The sequence below is a fragment of the Oncorhynchus gorbuscha genome, linkage group LG11, assembly GCF_021184085.1.
Source record: "Oncorhynchus gorbuscha isolate QuinsamMale2020 ecotype Even-year linkage group LG11, OgorEven_v1.0, whole genome shotgun sequence".
NCBI lineage: Eukaryota > Metazoa > Chordata > Actinopteri > Salmoniformes > Salmonidae > Oncorhynchus > Oncorhynchus gorbuscha.
In genome coordinates, this window is record NC_060183.1 from 78,980,546 (window position 1) to 79,007,760 (window position 27,215).

The following is a 27,215-nucleotide window of genomic DNA, read 5'->3' on the forward strand; positions in this document are numbered from 1 at the left end:
GACCAAAATTCCAAGTGGTATCTGGTAAACTGTAACCTTGTATAAATGGGCCTGAATTTGAGACACATTAAAAAGAAGTCAGGAATCTGTATAGTTCATTGTGTTCATTGACAGGCCTGATCTAGGAGCAACAATCAGTGGCCCGTGATGGCTCAGTTGGTGAAGCATGAGGCTTACAATTTGTATTTAGTTATATAGTTGTTTTGTGGACAACTTTTAGCCTTCAAGCAAAATCCAAGGAATACAATGTGACATGAAAACCATAGGAACAAACAAATAATGGAGAATCTATTTTATTATTTTCTCAGGAGCATGATATGCAGGCAGTTTTTTCTCCTACACAACCGCAAGACATTACGAGACAACGCGACACACAGGTATGTAGGAAGCCAATAAAAAATGACACGGCCTTAACAGTGCTATAAAATGTCAATTTTAATTCAATTCAACGACACTCAACTTCAACTTGTTTTCAGCCAATGACAGAAGGTGTAAACCAAGCAGTATTTTTTTGCACCATGTGACGCCTAGACTGAGGGCTCATGGGAACCAGAGTAGGGTGAAGTTGCCCCTAGACGCTAGGAACAGTACCTAGGGGATACTTCACCCCGGAGCCAACCCATATACCAGTGCAGCAGTACTTCAGTGTAAACATGTACAGTGTTTCCTAGTTCTACATTATCTCTATTCAAGTAGAGGGCCGTGGAGTGATACACTAGAAACATGTACAGTGTTTCCTAGTTCTACATTATCTCTATTCAAGTAGAGGGCCGTGGAGTGATACACTAGAAACATGTACAGTGTATCCTAGTTCTACATTATCTCTATTCAAGTAGAGGGCCGTGGAGTGATACACTAGAAATGGTCATCGTTGTGTGAATAGGATGTACAGCAGATTGTTCTAGTGAAGCAGCTTGCTGTTCAGATGTTGTCGTTCTAACATTGACTTTAACATACAAGACAGCCGTGGGCTCATCCTGGTGTACACAACCAAGGTCGGCCATACTGTACTAACTATTTGACGGAAATATGGATGATAGTTTACTATATGACTAAATAATGTCCCTTTAGTGATTTTGAAACACATTTTGAAATATCGATACAGATCATGTGATTTAAAATGGAGGATAATTTCCCTTTAGAAACCCTCCTGAAGACACTTAGATCCAAATCCTAACTTGGAGAGATCCGTGCGCGTAACTGGGATGCATTCAGTTCGATTCAACGTTTGCTACTGAACTACATTTCCCCCCAAGGGATGCACAGCGTTCCCGTAACAGCCTTTCAGGTATGTTTGCTCCCGTTTGGTGGGTGTGGCCTGATCAATATGGGTGTGGCCTGATCAATATGGGTGTGAACTGATCAATATGGGTGTGGCCTGATCAATATGGGTGTGGCCTGATCAATATGGGTGTGGCCTGATCAATATGGGTGTGAACTGATCAATATACGTGTGGGCCGATCAAAATATGCGTGTGACCATTTTAAATCGCAAAACTCGTGCAGCACACCACACACCATACAATCTCACAAGACGCAGGACAAACCTGACACCGCAATGTCGAGCAAGGCCTTATCATGGTAAAGATCTGGTTTAGGCAGCACACACACCATACACCGTTCCTCAACTGGTCGTTCAGTACAGTACCATTTCCGTTGAATTAAACGTTGAAGACCGTATGACGTACTGAACACACCCCTGATGTTAAATTTGACGGAGAAGATTGGTGTCCTCAAGCTTTCCACACAATTGTTTCAGTCCCATCAGATCCTAAGGCCAGCACTATTGTTAACATATGCATAGACATAGATTAATTCAGTAAATGTTACAATAAGGTATTTTCTCCAACTTTAAGCAAGCCTCGGCTATTTGGCAACACTTTATGTTTAAGCTTAGATCCCCAAAAGTTCACTCAAGTACACTAATTAGCACCACATAAACAGCACGTTAATAATAAGAATATATTTGCTGTCGTTATTAGAAGTATCATCAATTATCCAAATCCTTCCAAAGCCACATTGTTGCTTACAGTGTTCGACATTAAGCCAAACATGTACAAAGCAAATGAAGAGCTGAAAGTCCTAAACCCTAAAACATCATATCAATCAAATGTAAGAGTCTTTGCAGCTGTAATGCTTTCAGTATTGCTTCTAAATGGACAGTATTGTGAATTCTGTTTGAGATAGATTAAACATACAGTACCATTTGTGTCTCTAAACACATTTTTGCTAAACTTGACGAAAGACAAGAACGTCATTGTAATTACTCACGGCTGGAAGCCAAAGTCTCAGCAGTGGCTATACCAAGCAGATAGCATGAAGTTCACCAATGCTGAAATAGATAGAAATGTTTGTGCTGGGCTAAAGAAGTCAACTTGAGAAGAAAAACCTCAGAAAGTTCAAAACACACGGATTATGCTCCCAAATAACACCTTTTATCAGACAACGGTTCCATCCACAAGGATCTTTGTCTGGTTGTTTTGTCTGGTCGTTTTGTCTGGTCGTTTTGTCTGGTCGTTTTGTCTGGTCGTTTTGTCTGGTCGTTTTGTCTGGTCGTTTTGTCTGGTTGTTTTGTCTGGTTGTTTTGACTGGTTGTTTTGTCTGGTTGTTTTGTCTGGTTGTTTTGTCTGGTTGTTTTGTCTGGTTGTTTTGACCTGATGAAGATCCTTACAGATGGAAATGTTGTCCGATAGACAGTGGTACCTGGGAGCATAAACAGTGTGCGGGACATTCTGTTTTTTGGGGGGAAGAAACGGATAGGAAACCAGTAGACCTAGGTCCGATGGTACGCTTAATGAAGTTTGTAGTTTGCACTTTTGGCACTATTGCATTGGTTACATTATACGGGGTTAACTGAACTATTGGAAACTACAAGTGGTATACCTTGATGGATTTTGCCTGATTTTCAATGTGATATTAATGAAGATAAATCAGAAAAAAATACAGTATGGAAAATTGTAAGACATTTACAAAATATTAGCATGAATTAACATTATTAAAAACAAAAACTTCTCCAAAAACACCAAAGAGTTGGATCCTTATGTAGATCTACAGTATATCAGCTCAACGGATCCCAGGTGAAGGCTGGTCAACAATTACACCCTCAAAAGAGATGTGCTTAGACCGACTCAATACCAATAACATGACATAGTATCGACTCAATACCAATAACATGACCATAGTTAGTATCGACTCAAAACCAATAACATGACATATTATCGATTCAACCTCAGTAACATGAACACAGTATCGACTCAATACCAATAACATGACATAATATGGACTCAATACCAATAACATGACATAGTATCGCTTCAACCTCAATAACATGACTATAGTATTGAATCAATACCAATAAGATTACCACAGTATCGACTCAATACCAATAACATTCCCATAGTATCGACTCAATACCAATAACATTCCCATAGTATCGACTCAATACCAAAAAGAAGGCAATAGCATGGACTCAATACCAGTAACATGAGCATAATATCGACTCAATACCAATAACATTACCATAGTATGGACTCAATACCAAAAAGATGGCAATAGCATGGACTCAATACCAGTAACATGAGCATAGTATCGACTACATACCAATAACTTGAGCATAATATCCACTCAATACTAATAACATAGTATCGATTCAACCTCAATAACATGACCATAGTATCGACTCAATACCAATGACATGACATAGTATCGACTCAATACCAATAAGATGACCATAGTATCGACTCAATACCAATAAGATTACCATAGTATCGACTCAATACCAATGAAATGACATAGTATCGACTCAATACCAATAAGATGACCATAGTATCGACTCAATACCAATAAAATTACCATAGTATCGACTCAATACCAATAAGATGACCATAGTATCGACTCAATACCAATGACATGACATATTATCGACTCAATACCAATAAGATGACCATAGTATCGACTCAATACCAATAACATTCCCATAGTATCGACTCAATACCAATAAGATTACCATAGTATTGACTCAATACCAATAACATGAGCATAGTATCAACTCAATACCAATAACATGACATGGTATGGACTCAATACCAATAACATGACATAGTATCGACTCAATACCAATAACACAACGAACTAATCACACATTTACAGTGCTTATAATCTACAGCTGGTTAGGTTGAAACAGGTGTGTTCTGTCCATCCCTCGTGTTGGAATAAGTGCACTTGATATACATAAATAGGATATGACACCTAAATTCGCCCCTGGAAGGAGGGGGCGAGGGGGTGAGGGGAGGGTCAACTCCTCTGCTGCATCTTCTGTGCGTAAAAGTCCCGGCATGTTTCACAGCAGCGTTGATACCAGCGCATGTCTTGGCAGAGGTTCTTCTCGCGGATGACTTTGCAGTAAACCGGCCACTGGTCCCGTAAACACTTGAACGTCAGGGCAGCTACAGAGGATGAAAGGAGAGATTCAGTTTGACAAAGTGCACAGTTTCCTAATCCTGGTCCTGGGGATCCAAAAGGGTGAACATTTTTGTTCCAGCCTAGCAGTAACCCACTTGATTCAACTCATCATCAAGCCTGTGATTGGTTGAACTGGGTGTGTTAGTGCAGAGGACCAGGATTAGGAAACATCCATGTACTTTAACACTGAATAACAGATGAACATGGCTTTTTATCTAATGTTATTCCAGTACATCACCAATAGGTGGCAGTATTTTACACATTTCACATGTACTTTTCTTTGTACTGATTCAACTTTGCATTCATTGGAGATTAAATAAAAATATATCATGTAAAACAGAGATTACATTGAAAGGCCAGTTGCCACATTGTAATTTCAGGGCTGTCAAAATAAAACACACAATGACTAAATGATGATTGCAGAAGCAGATTATTGCTGATTATTGCACATTCCCACAGACTCAAGCAGTCCTATATTGTCCAAAAGCTTCCAAATAGTCTATTTCATCATAGGTCTGACTTATACTCTCTCTCTCTCTCTCTCTCTCTCTCTCTCTCTCTCTCTCTCTCTCTCTCTCTCTCTCGCTCTCTCTCTTTCTCTCTCTCTCTCCCCCTCTCTTTCTCTCTCTCTCTCTCTCTCTCTCTCCCTCTCTCTCTCTCTCTCTCTCTCTCTCTCTCTCTCTCTCTCTCTCTCTCTCTCTCTCTCTCGACTCAGTAAAATCTGTCCTCAAATACTCAGTCCATTAACACTAACACCCCTAGAGCAGAGTTCTCAAGAGGACGCAAGGTCACGAGGATAACCTTGTTTCATTTGTGTTTCGGGGCTGCTGTACTGGGTAGGGGAGTCGGCACTCTGCAACACACACTACTCTGTCACCTTATCAACAAAACATTATATTATGACCGTTCCATCGCATTCCATTTGCATCGGCAGCATTCTGAATAAACTCAGATCTCAGGGGCATAGACACTGTGTTGACATATTTTCTTGAAGTGAACAGGCCTTGGTAATGAAGCCAGGAGTTGTAAACATCCCTCTTTGCCAATGAGACGTTGCGATGGGACCACCAACACGAGTTGCTTCCCAAATGGCATTCTATCCCCTATGTAGTGCACTACTTTTAACCAGGGCTCATGGGGTAGTGCACTACTTTTTACCAGGGCTCATGGGGTAGTGCACTACTTTTGACCAGGGCTCATGGGGTAGTGCACTACTTTTGACCAGGGCTCATGGGGTAGTGCACTACTTTTGATCAGGGCTCATGGGGTAGTACACTAAATAGGGAATAGGGTGCCGTTTGGGACTGCCACGGTCTCTATTTACCTCGGAACGTTCCAGAGAGGGCTGCCACTTCTTGGATACGTCTCAAATGGCACCCTATTCCCTAGTGCACTACTTTTGACCAGGCCCCTATGGGCCCTGGTCAAAAGTAGTGAACTACATAGGGAATAGGGTGCCATTTGAGACGTAACCCTTCTCTTGATGGCGTTCTGCTGTTTTTGAGATGGCGTAAAGTCTCCACCAAGGCAAACACAACGGAACACAACACCCGTGGCTGGGGTGGGATTAGTGGGAACGCCATGGCGACAGACAGTAAAACAACTCACACCTCTTCATTCTTCTGCCTCCTGACATCTGAGTCATCTTTTTGGCTTCATGGGAAAAGTCTGAGTCATCTTTTTGTCTTCATGGGAAATTCAACTGCTAAGTCTAGTTTGCCGCTGCGCGGCTGAGCCCATTGATATTGATACACAGTAGTAGAGGTGTAACAGTGTTTTTATTAGTGGTACTGGTATAGTACACACATAGTACACACATAGTACACACATGGCATACACATAGTATACACATAGTATACACATAGTACACACATAGTACAGACATGGCATACACATAGTATACACATAGTATACACATAGTATACACATAGTACACACATAGTACACACATAGTACACACATGGCATACACATAGTATACACATAGTATACTAATAGTATACACATGGCATACACATAGTATACACATAGTACACACATAGTACACACATAGTATACACATGGCATACACATAGTATACAAATAGTATACACATGGCATACACATAGTATACACATAGTACACACATAGTACACACATAGTATACACATGGCATACACATAGTATACACATAGTATACACATAGTATACACATAGTATACACATGGCATACACATAATATACACATAGTATACACATGGCATACACATAGTATACACATAGTACACACATAGTATACACATGGCATACACATAGTATACACATAGTACACACATAGTACACACATAGTATACACATGGCATACACATAGTATACACATAGTACACACATAGTATACACATGGCATACACATAGTACACACATAGTACACACATGGCATACACATAGTATACACATAGTACACACATAGTACACACATAGTATACACATGGCATACACATAGTATACACATAGTACACACATAGTATACACATAGTACACACATAGTATACACATGGCATACACATAGTACACACATAGTACACACATGGCATACACATAGTACACACATAGTATACACATGGCATACACATAGTATACACATAGTACACACATAGTACACACATAGTACACACATAGTATACACATGGCATACACATAGTACACACATAGTACACACATAGTACACACATGGCATACACATAGTATACACATAGTATACACATAGTATACTAATAGTATACACATGGCATACACATAGTATACACATAGTACACACATAGTACACACATAGTATACACATGGCATACACATAGTATACACATGGCATACACATAGTATACACATAGTATACACATAGTATACACATGGCATACACCGTTCAATGAAATGCTTACTTGCAGGTTCCTTCTGGACAATGCAACAACAATAAGAAACAATAGTAATACCATATTTTGTATTTGTTTCATTTAAAATAAGAATATAAACAAAGTAAATGACTCAGTAGAATGTAATATTTTTTTTAGCATTGTAGATAAAAAAATTGTCTTCACCAACCACTGGAGGACCTTACTGGTCGTGGACAGAGATGCAACCGGTCAGGACACTCTCAATGGTGCAGGGGTAGTATTTGGAGAGGACCCGGGGCGGCATGCTGCATTTCTTCAGCCGACTTAGGAAGTAGAGACGCTGTTGAGCCCTCTTGACGAGTGGTGGTGTTGTTGGTCCATGTTAAGTTCTCTGTGATGTGGATGCCGTGGAACTTAAAACTGCTGACTCTCTCTACTGTAGTCCTATGGATCCCCCCCACCTCTGCTTCCTGAAGTCAACAAACTCCTTTGTTTTTCTGACGTTGAGGGAGAGGTCATTGTCCTGGCATCACAATGCCAGTTCACTTACCACCTCCCCATTGGCTGACTCGTCTTGGTTGGTTATCAGGCCTACAACCGTGGTGTCGTCAGCAAACGTGATGATGGAGTTAGTGTCGTGCAAAGCCAACAGAGAGTACAGCAGAGGACTGAGGACACACCCCTGGGTGGCCCCTGTGCTAAGAGATTGTTGCCAATCCTCACAGCCTGTAGTCGGCCCGTCAGGAAGTCCAAGATCCAGTTGCAGAGGGTGCTGTACAGAACATATTATTATTATTATATATATTATATATAACATGACCAGCCTCTCGAAGCACTTCCCGATTACCGGGGCGATCGTCAATTGAGCATGTCACCTTCTTTTAAAGGGAAACTAAAAACTATAAACTAACCATAGTCTGTAGTCTTGGGCACTGGGACTATGATGGTGTCCTTGAAAGCAAGTGGGGTATACAGCCCAGGACAGGGATAGGTTGAAGATGTCTGAAAAGACGCCCACCAGCTGGTCAACAGCTGAAGACGTGGCCAGGGATGCCATCTGGGCCGGTGGCTTTGTGAGTATTCACTCTTTTGAGAGCGAAAGCACCTGGTCATCCGGAACAGCGAGAGTCCACCTGAATGACTCGGTATTGTCTACCTTTGTAGTCTGTCATAGTCTGTAGTCCTTGCCACATGCATTGCCGGTCTGATCCCTTATTGATGTCAATTGTTAAATCCACTTCAATCAGTGTAGATGAAGGGCAGGTTAATGAAGGATTTTTTAAGCCTTGAGACAATTGAGACATGGATTGTGTATGTATGCCATTCAGAGGGTGAATAGGCAAGACAAAATATTTAAGTGCCTTTGAACAGGGTATGGTAATAGGTGCCAGGTGCACTGGTTTGTGTTAAGAACTGCAACGCTGCTGGGTTTTTCACGCTCAATAGTTTCCTGTGTGTATCAAGAATGATCCACCACCCAAAGGTCATCCATCCAACTTGACAACTGTGGGAAGCATTGTAGTTAACATGGGCCAGCATCCCTGTGGAACGATTTCGACAACATAGAGTCCATGCTTCATGAAATTGAGGCTGTTCTGAGGGGGGGGGGGTCTCTTAAAGTAATGATGGACTGTCATTTCTCTTTGCTTATTCGAGCTGTTCTTGCCATAATATGGACTTGGTCTTTTACCAAATAGGGCTATCTTCTATATACCACCCCTACCTTGTCACAACACAACTAATTGGCTCAAATGCATTAAGAAGGAAAGAAATTCCACAAATGAACTTTTAACAAGGCACATCTGTTAATTGAAATGCATTCCAGGTGACTACCTCATGAAGCTGGTTGAGAGAATGCCAAGAGTGTGCAAAGCTGTCATCAAGGCAAAAAGTGGCTATGTAAAATCTCAAGTTGAAAATATATTTATGGTTACTACACGATTCCATATGTGTTATTTCATAGTTTTCAAGAGAAAACCCTTGAATGAGTAGGTGTGTCCACACTTTTGACTGGTACTGTATCCCTATCATGAGCCTGCCTCTGTTCAGCACTTCACTAGTCTGTGTTGATGGTTCCCTCTTGAGTTGCTGCTTGTAGGCGGGGAGTAGGAACAGAGGGACGTTATGTGATTGTATGCAAAAACAGTGATAGTATTAGTTGCTATTGACTGCATGGTAATATGTATGTCAGTGGTATTGGTCCTATATCTATGACAACTGTGTGGCTTGTGGGCTAGCCTTTTGTCTAAGCATGTTTTTTGATAGTATTTTTGTTTTATTTTATACTTTTATTTTATACTTTATTTTATTTTATACTTTGTAGCCCACAACTTTTATACTTATCTCACATTGAACAGACTATTGAGCAGACAATTGTCAGTTTTTTTCCCTTTCTATATCTATTGTATCTCTATTATACAGATTCAATTGATCTAGCATTGTACTCCAACAGATGTCTGTCTGTTCTAAATAGAATGGATAAACAGGAAATATGTCAAGAATGAATGGGAGTGAAAAAAATAATACAACAAATGAATGCGAGAGGCTTGAGGCACAAACGTTCATACTTCCCAGATTCCTGGAGGAGCTTAGCATTACCAGCTGTGAAGGTTTTAGGAGGGAGGGGGCAGAGCTGCTACCCTGGTGCGTACCACAGACACCCCTCCCTCCAGCTGCAACTCTGCTCGGGACGAGAACGTGAGCCGGCGTACACTAATTATAAACATCATGCCATATATCCGCCCGGCCTCAGCCCAACCTCAACCTCGGCAGCCCCAGTCTCAATCTCAGCAACCTCCTTCTCAACCTCGGCAGCCCCAGTCTCAATCTCAGCAACCCCAGCCCCAGCTCAACCTCAGCAGCCTCATTCTCAACCTCAGAATCAACCTCAGCACAATCAGCCTCAGCCCAAGAATCAACCTCAGCAGCCTCAGCACCCGAATCAACCTCAACAGAATCAGCCTCAGACCCAGAATCAACCTCAGCAGAATCAGCCTCAGCCCCAGAATCAACCTCAGCAGAATCAGCCTCAGCCCCAGAATCAACCTCAGCCCCAGAATCAGCCTCAGCCCCAGAATCAACCTCAGCAGAATCAGCCCCAGCCCCAGAATCAGCCTCAGCCCCAGTATCAACCTCAGTCCCAGAATCAACCTCAGCAGAATCAGCCTCAGCCCCAGAATCAACCTCAGCAGAATCAGCCTCAGCCCCAGAATCAACCTCAGCAGAATCAACCTCAGCCCCAGAATCAACCTCAGCAGAATCAGCCTCAACACCCGAATCAACCTCAACAGAATCAGCCTCAGCCCCAGAATCAACATCAGCAGCCTCAGCACCCGAATCAACCTCAACAGAATCAGCCTCAGCCCCAGAATCAACCTCAACAGAATAAGCCTCAGCCCCAGAATCAACCTCAACAGAATCAGCCTCAGCCCCAGAATCAACATCAGCAGCCTCAGCACCCGAATCAACCTCAACAGAATCAGCCTCAGCCCCAGAATCAACCTCAGCAGAATCAGCCTCAGCCCCAGAATCAACCTCAGCCCCAGAATCAGCCTCAGCCCCAGAATCAACCTCAGCAGAATCAGCCTCAGCCCCAGAATCAGCCTCAGCCCCAGAATCAACCTCAGCCCCAGAATCAGCCTCAGCCCCAGAATCAGCCTCAGCCCCAGAATCAGCCTCAGCCCCAGAATCAACCTCAGCAGAATCAGCCCCAGCCCCAGAATCCGCCTCAGCCCCAGTATCAACCTCAGCCCCAGAATCAACCTCAGCAGAATCAGCCTCAGCCCCAGAATCAACCTCAGCAGAATCAGCCCCAGAATCAACCTCAGCAGAATCAGCCCCAGCCCCAGTATCAACCTCAGCCCCAGTATCAACCTCAGCCCCAGTATCAACCTCAGCCCCAGTATCAATCTCAGCAGAATCAGCCCCAGCCCCAGAATCAACCTCAGCAGAATCAGCCCCAGAATCAACCTCAGCAGAATCAGCCTCAGCCCCAGAATCAACCTCAGCAGAATCAGCCTCAGCCCCAGAATCAACCTCAGCCCCAGAATCAGCCTCAGCCCCAGAATCAACCTCAGCAGAATCAGCCCCAGCCCCAGAATCAGCCTCAGCCCCAGTATCAACCTCAGTCCCAGAATCAACCTCAGCAGAATCAGCCTCAGCCCCAGAATCAACCTCAGCAGAATCAGCCTCAGCCCCAGAATCAACCTCAGCAGAATCAACCTCAGCCCCAGAATCAACCTCAGCAGAATCAGCCTCAACACCCGAATCAATCTCAACAGAATCAGCCTCAGCCCCAGAATCAACATCAGCAGCCTCAGCACCCGAATCAACCTCAACAGAATCAGCCTCAGCCCCAGAATCAACCTCAACAGAATCAGCCTCAGCCCCAGAATCAACCTCAACAGAATCAGCCTCAGCCCCAGAATCAACCTCAGCAGCCTCAGCACCCGAATCAACCTCAACAGAATCAGCCTCAGCCCCAGAATCAACCTCAGCAGAATCAGCCTCAGCCCCAGAATCAACCTCAGCCCCAGAATCAGCCTCAGCCCCAGAATCAACCTCAGCCCCAGAATCAGCCTCAGCCCCATAATCAACCTCAGCAGAATCAGCCCCAGCCCCAGAATCAGCCTCAGCCCCAGAATCAGCCTCCGCCCCATAATCAACCTCAGCAGAATCAGCCTCAGCCCCAGAATCAGCCTCAGCCCCAGTATCAACCTCAGCCCCAGTATCAACCTCAGCCCCAGTATCAACCTCAGCCCCAGTATCAACCTCAGCCCCAGTATCAATCTCAGCAGAATCAGCCCCAGCCCCAGAATCAACCCCAGCAGAATCAGCCCCAGAATCAACCTCAGCCCCAGAATCAGCCTCAGCCCCAGAATCAACCTCAGCAGAATCAGCCCCAGCCCCAGAATCCGCCTCAGCCCCAGTATCAACCTCAGCCCCAGAATCAACCTCAGCAGAATCAGCCCCAGCCCCAGAATCAACCTCAGCAGAATCAGCCCCAGCCCCAGAATCAACCTCAGCCCCAGAATCAGCCTCAGCCCCATAATCAACCTCAGCAGAATCAGCCCCAGCCCCAGAATCAGCCTCAGCCCCAGAATCAGCCTCCACCCCATAATCAACCTCAGCAGAATCAGCCTCAGCCCCAGTATCAACCTCAGCCCCAGTATCAACCTCAGCCCCAGTATCAACCTCAGCCCCAGTATCAACCTCAGCCCCAGCATCAACCTCAGCCCCAGAATCAACCTCAGCAGAATCAGCCTCAGCCCCAGCTTCAGTAACTCTTCCCCAGCTGCAATTTAAGATAAACTATGCGAACTCTTCCCCAGCTGCAATTTAAGATAAACTATGCGCACTCTTCCCCAGCTGCAATTTAAGATAAACTATGCGCACTCTTCCCCAGCTGCAATTTAAGATAAACTATGCGCACTCTTCCCCAGCTGCAATTTAAGATAAACTATGCGCACTCTTCCCCAGCTGCAATTTAAGATAAACTATGCGCACTCTTCCCCAGCTGCAATTTAAGATAAACTATGCAGCACTCTTCCCCAGCTGCAATTTCCCAGCTGCAATTTAAGATAAACTCCCCAGCGCACTCTTCCCCAGCTGCAATTTAAGATAAACTATGCGCACTCTTCCCCAGCTGCAATTTAAGATAAACTATGCGCACTCTTCCCCAGCTGCAATTTAAGATAAACTATGCGCACTCTTCCCAGAAGGCTTAACATTTTTGAACGTCGTCATCTGGTACCATCCAGCCCCTAAACACAGTGAATGCATCCCAAATGGCACCCTATTCCCTATGTAGTGCACTACTTTTGACCAGAGCCCTATTCCCTATATAGTTCACTACTTTTGACCAAGGCCCATTTAGGGAGACACACAGGGACGAGTGGGCAGAAGAGTTGGTGGAACTGTAAACTGTGAAATTCACTGCAGGCTTTAAAAATACATTTTAAAAAATAAAAAAATGGCACTTGTTCTGGGGTCAATTTAAGGTCGTTGAGTGGTGTGTCTGGCATGCTTCCCCAGCTGAATAGGCGGTATTATACAACAGAGCATAATCCCACAGCTTGATTTAAGATAATATTTTTAATGAAGTCATCAAAACATGGCACATTTAGATTGCCGGGGAAGTGGTGGGCCAAACTTTCCACATCAACGCTGCCAATTAATGGGTTTTGAACTGACTCGGGAATTCCCGAGATACTTTGAGGATACTTTTTGGAAACCCTTACACAGCGCGATGTCTGTCAGAGAGCCCGTTTGCGTGAGACAGATGATGTAATCTAATGGATTCTACCATACTCAAATAATGAGACAGAACAACCCTTGGGAACCTTCGATGAACTTGGGAAGCTTGATAGGTAAGGGAGCTGGAATGGTGATACAAGCTCTTGGGGAACAGTTATTGTAAGTAGTAGAAACAACAGGACTTCATTATTATTAGGTTATTATATTAATCTATAGATGAATTTTTATCAGGATCAATCCACATCACATAAGACTTAACATGGACCAACAACACCACCACTTCAAGAGGGCTCAACAGCGTCTCTACTTCCTAAGTCGGCTGAAGAAATTCAGCATAAACCCGGGTCCTCTCCAAATACTACCCCTGCACCATTGAGAGTGTCCTGATTGGTTGCATCACAGCCTGGTACAATCATTTCCCTGTCCACGACCAGTAAGGTCCTCCAGTGGTTGGTGAAGACAATTTTTTATCTACAATGCTAAAAAAAAATATTACATTCTCTCTGAATATAGAGCTCAGCTCTTGTCTTAAACCCATGCAAGCATCAAGTGAGTTCTGGCCTTCTTTGATATTCAATCTATTTTAACTTTAAGAATAAACTGTGTTGATAAAACCCAGACTCTGAAATTAAAAAGGGCAATTGTCCAATTCATTTTCTGAATAACATTTCTGAACTGAATTTGAATGGATCCCTATCCTGTTAAACATGAACTGGAGATGGTGACCGTGATGACAAGATGCATGATACTCACCCAGGCGTGGCGAGGTGATGGTTAAGATTGATCCTCTCGTTGCACGCCTGCTGCTGACATGGCCGGTCTTCCCCAGCTGGCTTCTCCGATAAACGAGAAGCACTCTTCCCCGTGGCTGCCCGGTGATTTGTGCATGCACTGGATAACCCGGGACTGCAATTTTGCCACAGGTGACCGAGCACTATCAACACCGTAACACACAGCATAAGATTATGTCAGTGGACATAATGTCAAATACAATGCAAAATATAATAATAATATATTTACTTTTTGTTATGAGCTCATACTGATGAGTTAGGAACTCCCCTCACCTGGTTGTCTAGGTCTTAAATGATGAGTTAGGAACTCCCCTCACCTGGTTGTTTAGGTCTTAAATGATGAGTTAGGAACTCCCCTCACCTGGTTGTCTAGGTCTTAAATGATGAGTTAGGAACTCCCCTCACCTGGTTGTCAGGTCTTAAATGATGAGTTAGGAACTCCCTCACCTGGTTGTCTAGGTCTTAAATGATGAGTTAGGAACTCCCCTCACCTGGTTGTCTAGGTCTTAAATGATGAGTTAGGAACTCCCCTCACCTGGTTGTCTAGGTCTTAAATGATGAGTTAGGAACTCCCCTCACCTGGTTGTCTAGGTCTTAAATGATGAGTTAGGAACTCCCCTCACCTGGTTGTCTAGGTCTTAAATGATGAGTTAGGAACTCCCCTCACCTGGTTGTCTAGGTCTTAAATGATGAGTTAGGAACTCCCCTCACCTGGTTGTCTAGGTCTTAAATGATGAGTTAGGAACTCCCCTCACCTGGTTGTCTAGGTCTTAAATGATGAGTTATAAACTCCCCTCACCTGGTTGTCTAGGTCTTAAATGATGAGTTAGGAACTCCCCTCACCTGGTTGTCTAGGTCTTAATTGATGAGTTAGGAACTCCCCTCACCTGGTTGTCTAGGTCTTAAATGATGAGTTAGGAACTCCCTCACCTGGTTGTCTAGGTCTTAAATGATGAGTTAGGAACTCCCCTCACCTGGTTGTCTAGGTCTTAAATGATGAGTTAGGAACTCCCCTCACCTGGTTGTCTAGGTCTTAATTGATGAGTTAGGAACTCCCCTCACCTGGTTGTCTAGGTCTTAAATGATGAGTTAGGAACTCCCCTCACCTGGTTGTCTAGGTCTTAAATGATGAGTTAGGAACTCCCCTCACCTGGTTGTCTAGGTCTTAATTGATGAGTTAGGAACTTCCCCTCACCTGGTTGTCTAGGTCTTAAATGATGAGTTAGGAACTCCCCTCACCTGGTTGTCTAGGTCTTAAATGATGAGTTAGGAACTCCCCTCACCTGGTTGTCTAGGTCTTAAATGATGAGTTAGGAACTCCCCTCACCTGGTTGTCTAGGTCTTAAATGATGAGTTAGGAACTCCCCTCACCTGGTTGTCTAGGTCTTAAATGATGAGTTAGGAACTCCCTCACCTGGTTGTTTAGGTCTTAAATGATGAGTTAGGAACTCCCCTCACCTGGTTGTCTAGGTCTTAAATGATGAGTTAGGAACTCTTCCCTCACCTGGTTGTCTAGGTCTTAAATGATGAGTTAGGAACTCCCCTCACCTGGTTGTTTAGGTCTTAAATGATGAGTTAGGAACTCCCCTCACCTGGTTGTCTAGGTCTTAAATGATGAGTTAGGAACTCCCCTCACCTGGTTGTCTAGGTCTTAAATGATGAGTTAGGAACTCCCCTCACCTGGTTGTCTAGGTCTTAAATGATGAGTTAGGAACTCCCCTCACCTGGTTGTCTAGGTCTTAAATGATGAGTTAGGAACTCTTCCCTCACCTGGTTGTCTAGGTCTTAATTGATGAGTTAGGAACTCCCCTCACCTGGTTGTCTAGGTCTTAAATGATGAGTTAGGAACTCCCCTCACCTGGTTGTTTAGGTCTTAAATGATGAGTTAGGAACTCCCCTCACCTGGTTGTCTAGGTCTTAAATGATGAGTTAGGAACTCCCCTCACCTGGTTGTCTAGGTCTTAAATGATGAGTTAGGAACTCCCCTCACCTGGTTGTCTAGGTCTTAAATGATGAGTTAGGAACTCCCCTCACCTGGTTGTCTAGGTCTTAAATGATGAGTTAGGAACTCCCCTCACCTGGTTGTCTAGGTCTTAATTGATGAGTTAGGAACTCCCTCACCTGGTTGTCTAGGTCTTAAATGATGAGTTAGGAACTCCCCTCACCTGGTTGTCTAGGTCTTAAATGATGAGTTAGGAACTCCCCTCACCTGGTTGTCTAGGTCTTAAATGATGAGTTAGGAACTCCCCTCACCTGGTTGTCTAGGTCTTAATTGATGAGTTAGGAACTCCCTCACCTGGTTGTCTAGGTCTTAAATGATGAGTTAGGAACTCCCCTCACCTGGTTGTCTAGGTCTTAATTAGACACATATTGAAAGGAAATAACAACAAACACTCCTGCTTTTCATGGAATTGAGTTTGACCATGATATGATATCCGTTTGAGGAAAGCATAGGACTTTTGACCTCATGTTAAGTGTCCCCTACCACAGCCCCTGGTCAGTGCCCCAGTATGTGGCTGTATGTATGACTGATCCATATAATGAGCTTGCATCACTCACTTGGGCCAAGCCAAAAAAGTCTCTGAGGTAAAAGACCTGCCAAGGCATGAGTGGAACACCGGATTCAGCGATTGGCTGTGGCCAGTTCGAGCTGTTTCCGTGGTTGACTGCTGTTCGCCAAAACACAGAGTAGACTCTAAATATGTCCAACCCGGCAGAGACAGAGTGAATTTATACAGGAGTCGCTCCGATGAATAGTGACAGAACCAGATGAATATAGTCTTGTAATCCCTTCTCCAATGCCTTTTAAAAAACAGCTTTCTAGACATTCAAAGAAGTGTGGGTTGGGGAGATGGAGTCCGTCCGCTTTCAACTCAAGGCTTTTTCACATGAGCTGACTTCGTAATGCATTTCTGTGGAGGTTAGTGTTTAAATAACAGACAGCTGTTGTGACTAGAACAGCATGTTGGGGATCAGGCATGTCTGGACGGAGTGAGCGGGGAGAGAACAGCCTCGGCGGCGCTCCTATTCACCCGATACATTAGTCTGCTTTAACCATACCGAGGCTCGGGAAGATGGCAAATACATCTCAGGGTTTGGCAGTGATATGACAGAGCACTCTCCATGACAACTTGTAGATTTCCAGATTTCCACACAGAGAGAGAAAGAGAGAGAGAGAGACATTTCCTGAATTTGAATGGATCCCTAGAGAGAGAGAGAGAATAACATTTCTGAACTGAAGAGAGAGAGAGAGAGAGAGAGAGAGAGAGAGAGAGAGGAGAGAGAAGAGAGAGAGAGAAAGAGAGAGAGAGAGACAGACAGAGAGAAAGAGAGAGAGAGACAGAGAGAGAAAGAGAGAGAGAGAGAGAGAGAGAGAGAGAGAGAGAGAGAGAGAGAGAGAGAGAGAGACAGACAGAGAGAAAAGAGAGAGAGAGACAAAGAGAGAGATAAAGAGAGAGAAAGCAGACAGACAGACAGACAGACAGACAGACAGACAGACAGACAGACAGACAGACAGACAGACAGACAGACAGACAGACAGACAGACAGACAGACAGACAGACAGACAGACAAGACAGACAGACAGACAGACAGACAGACAGACAGACAGACAGACAGACAGGGAATACAACAATGCAACAGACAGGAAATAATCAAATACGCTTTTCAAAAAGTAAGTAAGTAAAAGTAAGTAGGTAAAAGTAAGTAAGCCCATGTATTTATATAAGGATAGATGTAGTTAAAACTCCCCTCAATTTTATAGGTGTGATTGAGTTCATTCCCATGTATTTCCTGTACATGGCCCGACTATGTAAAGTCATCTAGGGGTATTTTTATTAGCATTACCACAAATGATGTGGTTTATAGTCACACATGAGGGATTTGTGGTTCTGCAAGCCACAGAGTGAAGCAAATAAGAGAAGAAACAATAGTTAGTTGAAAACAAAGTGTCCGTTCCCAGTTCTCACAACCTCAGCCCTTTGACCATCCCATTGGAACAAGGGTCACAAAGGGGCGGGCCGTCTGAGTCAACTGTTAACACAGTGGAAATGTGGATTATTCCTAGGGTTGCAAAGGGTAGGAAACTTTACGGTACATTTTCCATGGGAAATTAAGCCCGGGAATTTGTGGAATTTTGCTTAATTAAATTCATCAAAAAAGTTAGCTGACAGTTAACCTTTTCTGTGGGATACACACAAGGCAATTCTAGGTCTTGTGGCATATTTTGGTTAAACTATCCCCAATTTAATGGAATTGTAACCCTCTGTATCCACAGTGCATTCTTCCATCACATGTACAGCTGATTCTCAAGATCTTGCACACTAATGACATGCTATTGAGCCCACACTACTACACTGTCTGAGCCAGGGACTAGATGCTTTCTGGTAAGTTTTGATTACAGTACTGGGTGGGGTGAATATATTTCATATGACATACAGATTTTTTGTTAGCTAGTAAATAATAGCCTACAGCAAAGTGTGTTTAAATCATTTCTAACATATTAACAATTTCTGGTAGTTCACCTGTTTCCATGCACGTTTCATTTTAAAACATGTATCTTACAAAGGAGTTGTTTAATCAAACTGCTTAACTATTTATATGTACATGGAATTGTCTTTGTGTTTTTTAAACTATTTTTTTTCTAATCTTTACAGGAAAATGCCACGGGCACTATCTGATGTGTGGAGACATTTCACTGCGGCTAATGTAGAAGGAGAAGCTGTGTACAAACGCTCCTCACCTGGTTGTCTAGGTCCACCCTACTCTGGTGGTCCCAGCGCGCACGACCCACGTGGAGTTCCAGGTCTCCGATGAGCCTCTGGAACTGCCAATCTGCGGTCAACAAGGCAGAGTTCATCTCAGCCTATGCCTCCCTCCAGTCCCTCGACTTCTTGGCACTGACGGAAACATGGATCACCACAGACAACACTGCTACTCCTACTGCTCTTCTTGTCCGCCCACGTGTTCTCGCACACCCGAGAGCGTCTGGTCAGCGGGGTGGTGGCACCTGGGATCCTCATCTCTCCCAAGTGGTCATTCTCTCTTTCTCCCCTTACCCATCTGTCTATCGCCTCCTTTGAATTCCATGCTGTCACAGTTACTAGCCCTTTCAAGCTTAACATCCTCATCATTTATCGCCCTCCAGGTTCCCTCGGAGAGTTCATCAATGAGCTTGATGCCTTGATAAGCTCCTTTCCTGAGGTTGTCTCACCTCTCACAGTTCTGGCGAGTTTAACCTCCCCACGTCTACCTTTGACTCTTTCCTCTCTGCCTCCTTTTTCCACTCCCTCACTCTTTTGACCTCACCCTCTCACCTTCCCCGCCTACTCACAAGGCAGGCAATACGCTCGACCTCATCTTTACTAGATGCTGTTCTTCCACTAACCTCACTGCAACTCCCCTCCAAGTCTCCGACCACTGCCTTGGATCCTTTTCCCTCTCGCTCTCATCCAACACCTCCCACACTGCCCCTACTCGGATGGTATCGTGCCGTCCCAATTGGCTCTCTGCTACTCTCTCCTCTTCCATCCTATCATCTCTTCCCTCCGCTCAAACCTTCTCCCACCTATCTCCTGATTCTGCCTCCTCAACCCTCCTCTCCTCCCTCTCTGCATCCCTTGACTCTCTATGTCCCCTATCCTCCAGGCCGGCTCGGTCCTCCCCTCCCGACTCCGTGGCTCGATGACTCATTGCGAGCTCACAGAACAGGGCTCCGGGCAGCCGAGCGGAAATGGAGTGAAATACAGGAGTCGCTACATGAATAGTGACGAGATACTCGCCTCCCTGCGGACCTGGCATCCTTTCACTCCCTCCTCTGACATTTTCCTCCTCTGTCTCTGCTGCCAATGCCACTTTCTACCACGCTAAATTCCAAGCATCTGCCTCTAACCCTAGGAAGCTCTTTGCCACCTTCTCCTCCCTCCTGAATCCTCCGCCCCCTCCCCCCCTCCTCCCTCTCTGCAGATGACTTCGTCAACCATTTTGAAAAGAAGGTTAGTGACATCCGATCCTCGTTTGCTAAGTCAAACGACACCGCTGGTTCTGCTCACACTGCCCTACCCTGTGCTCTGACCTCTTTCTCCCCTCTCTCTCCAGATGAAATCTAGTCTTTGACGGCCGGCCGCCCAACAACCTGCCCGCTTGACCCTATCCATCTCAGGGTCTTCTCCAGACCATTTCCGGAGACCTTCTCCCTACCTCACCTCGCTCATCAACTCATCCCTGACCGTTGGCTACGTCCCTTCCGTCTTCAAGAGAGCGAGAGTTGCACCCCTTCTGAAAAAACCTACACTCGATCCCTCCGATGTCAACAATTACAGACCAGTATCCCTTCTTTCTTTTCTCTCCAAAACTCTTGAACGTGCCGTCCTTGGCCAGCTCTCCCGCTATCTCTCTCTGAATGACCTTCTTGATCCAAATCAGTCAGGTTTCAAGACTAGTCATTCAACTGAGACTGCTCTCCTCTGTATCACGGAGGCGCTCCGCACTGCTAAAGCTAACTCTCTCCTCTGCTCTCATCCTTCTAGATCTATCGGCTGCCTTCGATACTGTGAACCATCAGATCCTCCTCTCCACCCTCTCCGAGTTGGGCATCAGACAGCGGCCAGACGACAGACAGACAGTCAGACCTGACAGGTCAGCTCAGACCAGGTGGCAGGCGAGAATCTGTCTCCTCACCACGCGCTCTCACCACTGGTGTCCCCCAGGCTCTGTTCTTGGCCCTCTCCTATTTCGCTATACACCAAGTCACTTGGCTCTGTCATAACCTCACATGGTCTCTCTTATCATTGCTATGCAGACGACACACAATTAATCTTCTCCTTTCCCCCTTCTGATGACCAGGTGGCGAATCGCATCTCTGCATGTCTGGCAGACATATCAGTGTGGATGACGGATCACCACCTCATGCTGAACCTCGACAAGACGGAGCTGCTCTTCCTCCCGGGGAAGGACTGCCCGTTCCATGAGAAGCAATATCACGGTTGACAACTCCATTGTGTCCTCCTCCCAGAGCGCCAAGAACCTTGGCGTGATCCTTGACAACACCCTGTCGTTCTCTACTAACATCAAGGCGGTGGCCCGTTCCTGTAGGTTCATGCTCTACAACATCCGGAAATGTGGATTACCCTGCCTCACACAGGAAGCGGCGCAGGTCCTAATCCAGGCACTTGTCATCTCCCGTCTGGATTACTGCAACTCGCTGTTGGCTGGGCTCCCTGCCTGTGCCATTAAACCCCTTCAACTCATCCAGAACGCCGCAGCCCGTCTGGTGTTCAACCTTCCCAAGTTCTCTCACGTCACCCCGCTCCTCCGTTCTCTCCACTGGCTTCCAGTTGAAGCTCGCATCCGCTATCCAAGACCATGGTGCTTGCCATCACGGAGCTGTGAGGGGAACTGCACCTCAGTACCTCCAGGCTCTGATCAGGCCCTACACCCAAACAAGGGCACTGTCGTTCATCCACCTCTGGCCTGCTAAGCCTCCCTACCACTGAGGAAGTACAGCTCCCGCTCAGCCCAGTCAAAACTGTTTTGCCCTGGCCCCCAATGGTGGAACAAACTCCCTCACGACGCCAGGACAGCGGTTTAAAGTCAATCACCACCTTCCGGAGACACCTGAAACCCCACCTCTTTAAGGAATACCAAAGGATTGGTTAAGTAATCCCTCTCACCCCACCCCCTAAGTTTTAGATGCACTATTGTTAAGTGACTGTCCCACTGGATGTCATAAGGTGAATGCACCAATTTGTAAGTCGCTCTGGATAACAGCGTCTGCTAAATGACTTAAATGTAAATGTAAATGTACATTTGCAAACACTGTGCCAAATCATATGTGAAGAATGCAACAAAGATGCAGAATCATCTGGCCAAGTGCATAAAGTTCCCTTAGCGCTCACAACAAGCAACCTCTGACAAAAGTCCCTCTACTTCTATTTGAGGTGAAAATTATGAATCAGACACCTTATCGATAGCAACAGCTCATGGTCCTCTTGGAATCAGAAGTTTTTTTTGACTCAGTTGAGGAACGTAGTCAGAGAATAATTAACTACATTATCTCCATCCCTCAACAAGTATTCTACAAGAGCACAGATACAAGGGACAACAGACACACCGGTCTCTACATTGCAGATGAGCTGAAGGCAGTCATCAATGAACATGGACCACAGAAGGTATTTGCAATGGTGACAGACAATGCTGTGAACATGAAGGCTGCTTGGTCTGAAGTGGAGGAGTCCTACCCTCACATCACACCCATTGGCTGTGCTGCTCATGCATTGAATCTGCACCTTAAGGACATCATGGCACTGAAAACAATGGATACAGGTATGTGAATGGTCTTCAAGTTATAGCAGCAATTTACCTCACCAAGCAAAGTGAGAAGAATAAGAGCACCACATTGAAGCTGCCCAGCAACACCCGTTGGCGTGGTGTTGTCATCATGTTTGACAGTCTCCTGGAGAGGAAGGAGACTCTCCAAGAAATGGCCATATCACTGTCTGCCGATATGGACAGCCCCATCAAGAGGATCCTCCTGGATGATGTCTTCTGGGAGAGAGTGATAAGCAGCCTGGAACTCCTGAAACCTATAGCAGTAGCCATTGCACGGATTGAGGGAGACAATGCCATCCTGTCTGATGTTCAGACTCTGCATGCAGATATAAGAGAATAAATCCGTACTGCCCTGCCCACTTCACTGTTGCTCTATGCAGAGGAAACTGCAGTTCTGAAATACATCAAAAAGCGTGAAGACTTCAGACTGAAGCCCATACACGCTGCAGCGTACATGTTGGACTCCAAATATGCTGGCAAGAGCATCCTGTCTTGTGCAGAGATCAACAAGGCCTATGGTGTCATCACTACCGTGTCTCACCACCTTGGCCTGGATGAGGGCAAGGTTCTTGGCAGTCTGGAGAAATACACTTCAAAGCAAGGGCTTTGGGATGGAGATGCAATATGACAGTCGTGCATATCTCATCAGCCACCTGGTGGAAGGAACTTTGTGGTTCTAAGGCTCTTTCCCTTGTTGCCTCCATCATCCTCCAAATCCCACCAACATCAGCCGCCTCAGAGCGCAACTGGTCCTTGTTTGGGAACACACACACCAAAGCATGCAACAGGCTGACCAATACAAGGGTTGAAAAATTGGTGACCATCCGGGCAAATTTGAGGCTTTTTGACCCTGACAATGAGCCATCCTCAAAAGGTTGGTTAGTGACAGTGAAGATGAGGCCTCAGAGTCTAATGTTCAAGAGGTGGACATTGAGGAGGTCTAGGGAGAAGACATGGAAGCCTGAGAGAAAGACAACCAAAGCTCTACTTTCTAGACTATCATTTTACAGATGTATGTTGAAAACGTTTTTGGGAGATGCGATGGATCATTGGGGATCATTCAATATTCCCTTTATTTTGTTGTTCAGTGAAATGATCCCATGTGAAGAGTCAACTCATTTAAAGTTCAATTCGTAACTAAATTGTTTTTTTTTTCTATTGGAAGGATTTAATAATTTGCAATTATGTCTACTTATGATAAGGTAAAATGTTTATGTTTCTGTCTCTATATGATATGGTAAATATATTTATGTTTCTGTCTCTATATGATATGGTAAATATATTTATGTTTCTGTCTCTATATGATATGGTAAATATATTTATGTTTCTGTCTCTATATGATATGGTAAATATATTTATGTTTCTGTCTCTATATGATATGTAAATATATTTATGTTTCTGTAAATATATTTATGTTTCTGTCTCTATATGATATGGTAAATATATTTATGTTTCTGTCTCTATATGATATGGTAAATATATTTATGTTTCTGTCTCTATATGATATGGTAAATATATTTATGTTTCTGTCTCTATATGATATGGTAAATATATTTATGTTTCTGTCTCTATTTGGTAAATATATTTATGTTTCTGTCTCTATATGATATGGTAAATATATTTATGTTTCTGTCTCTATATGATATGGTAAATATATTTATGTTTCTGTCTCTATATGATATGGTAAATATATTTATGTTTCTGTCTCTATATGATATGGTAAATATATTTATGTTTCTGTAATATATATTTATGTTTCTGTCTCTATATGATATGGTAAATATATTTATGTTTCTGTCTCTATATGATATGGTAAATATATTTATGTTTCTGTCTCTATATGATATGGTAAATATATTTATGTTTCTGTCTCTATATGATATGATATGGTAAATATATTTATGTTTCTGTCTCTATATGATATGGTAAATATATTTATGTAAATATATTTATGTTTCTGTCTCTATATGATATGGTAAATATATTTATGTTTCTGTCTCTATATGATATGGTAAATATATTTATGTTTCTGTCTCTATATGATATGGTAAATATATTTATGTTTCTTTCTATATGATATGGTAAATATATTTATGTTTCTCTATATGATATGGTAAATATATTTATGTTTCTGTCTCTATATGATATGGTAAATATATTTATGTTTCTGTCTCTATATGATATGTAAATATATTTATGTTTCTGTCTCTATATGATATGGTAAATATATTTATGTTTCTGTCTCTATATGATATGGTAAATATATTTATGTTTCTGTCTCTATATGATATGGTAAATATATTTATGTTTCTGTCTCTATATGATATGGTAAATATATTTATGTTTCTATATGATATGGTAAATATATTTATGTTTCTGTCTCTATATGATATGGTAAATATATTTATGTTTCTATATGATATGGTAAATATATTTATGTTTCTGTCTCTATATGATATGGTAAATATATTTATGTTTCTGTCTCTATATGATATGGTAAATATATTTATGTTTCTGTCTCTATATGATATGGTAAATATATTTATGTTTCTGTCTCTATATGATATGGTAAATATATTTATGTTTCTGTCTCTATATGATATGGTAAATATATTTATTGCATTTATTTTATTTCACCTTTATTTAACCAGGTAGGCAAGTTGAGAAAAAGTTATCATTTACAATTGCGACCTGGCCAAGATAAAGCAAAGCAGTTCGACACATACAACAACACAGAGTTACACATGGAGTAAAACAAACATACAGTCAATAATACAGTATAAACAAGTCTATATACGATGTGAGCAAATGAGGTGAGAAAAGGGAGGTAAAGGCAAAAAAAGGCCATGGTGGCAAGGTAAATACAATACAGCAAGTAAAACACTGGAATGGTAGATTTGCAATGGAAGAATGTGCAAAGTAGAGAGAGAAATAATGGGGTGCAAAGAAGCCAAATAAATAAATAAATACAGTAGGGGAAGAGGTAGTTGTTTGGGCTAAATTATAGATGGGCTATGTACAGGTGCAGTAATCTGTGAGCTGCTCTGACAGCTGGTGCTTAAAGCTAGTGAGGGAGATAAGTGTTTCCAGTTTCAGATATTTTTGTTGTTTGTTTCAGTCACTGGCAGCAGAGAACTGGAAGGAGAGGCGGCCAAAGGAAGAATTGGTTTTGGGGGTGACCAGAGATATACCTGCTGGAGCACGTGCTACAGGTGGGTGCTGCTATGGTGACCAGCGAGCTGAGATAAGGGGGGACTTTACCTAGCAGGCTCTTGTAGATGACCTGTAGAGGACCAACGAGAGCGTACAGGTCGCAGTGGTGGGTAGTATATGGGGCTTTGGTGACAAAACGGATGGCACTGTGATAGACTGCATCCAGTTTATTGAGTAGGGTGTTGGAGGCTATTTTGTCAATGACATCGCCGAAGTCGAGGATTGGTAGGATGGTCAGTTTTACGAGGGTATGTTTGGCAGCATGAGTGAAGGATGCTTTGTTGCGAAATAGGAAGCCAATTCTAGATTTAACTTTGGATTGGAGATGTTTGATGTGAGTCTGGAAGGTGAGTTTACAGTCTAACCAGACACCTAGGTATTTGTAGTTGTCCACATATTCTAAGTCAGAACCGTCCAGAGTAGTGATGCTGGACGGGCGGGCAGGTGCAGGCACCGATCGGTTGAAGAGCATGCATTTAGTTTTATTTGTATTTAAGAGCAGTTGGAGGCCACGGAAGGAGAGTTGTATGGCATTGAAGCTCGTCTGGAGGGTTGTTAACACAGTGTCTAAAGAAGGGCCAGAAGTATACAGAATGGTGTCGTCTGCGTAGAGGTGGATCAGAGACTCACCAGCAGCAAGAGCGACATCATTGATCTATTCAGAGAAGAGAGTCGGTCCAAGAATTTAACCATGTGGCACCCCCATAGAGACTGCCAGAGGCCCGGATAACAGGCCCTCCGATTTGACACACTGAACTCTTTCAGAGAAGTTGTTGGTGAACCAGGCGAGGCAATGATTTGAGAAACCAAGGCTATCGAGTATGCCAATGAGGATGTGGTGATTGACAGAGGCGAAAGCCTTGGCCAGGTCACGGAATATGGCTGCACAGTATTGTTTCTTATCGATGGTGGTTAAGTTATCGTTTAGGCCCATGAGCGTGGCTGAGGTGCACCCATGACCAGCTCTGAAACCAGATTGCATAGCGGAGAAGGTGCGGTGGGATTCGAAATGGTCGGTAATCTGTTTGTTAACTTGGCTTTTGAAGACCTTAGAAAGGCATGGTAGGATAGATATAGGTCTGTAACAGTTTTGGTCAAGAGTGTCCCCCCCCCCTTTGAAGATGGGGATGACCGCAATATCTACATTTAAATGGTATTAATATTAATTTAGCATATATTTCCTTTAATACCCATATATTCTCGTTAATTCTCATATATTCCCGGTAATTCCCACAGAAAGTTTCCATCTCTGAATATTCTCCCAAATGTGCAACCCTAATTATTAGTGTTGCCACCGTCCA

At 43.6% G+C, this 27,215-nt stretch overlaps 1 protein-coding gene across 1 annotated transcript in view; it reads right to left on the bottom strand.

The window, feature by feature from the left end:
* Positions 1-277: 277 nt before the first annotated feature.
* Positions 278-27,215, bottom strand: part of LOC123989530 (A disintegrin and metalloproteinase with thrombospondin motifs 19-like) — a 136,853-nt gene continuing 109,915 nt past the window's right edge. Inside the window, 5 exon segments of the mRNA XM_046290604.1 lie at positions 278-4,445; positions 14,336-14,355; positions 14,357-14,421; positions 14,423-14,495; positions 14,497-14,516. Coding sequence (XP_046146560.1) covers positions 4,294-4,445; positions 14,336-14,355; positions 14,357-14,421; positions 14,423-14,495; positions 14,497-14,516 — 330 coding nt within the window. The 3' untranslated portion in view covers positions 278-4,293.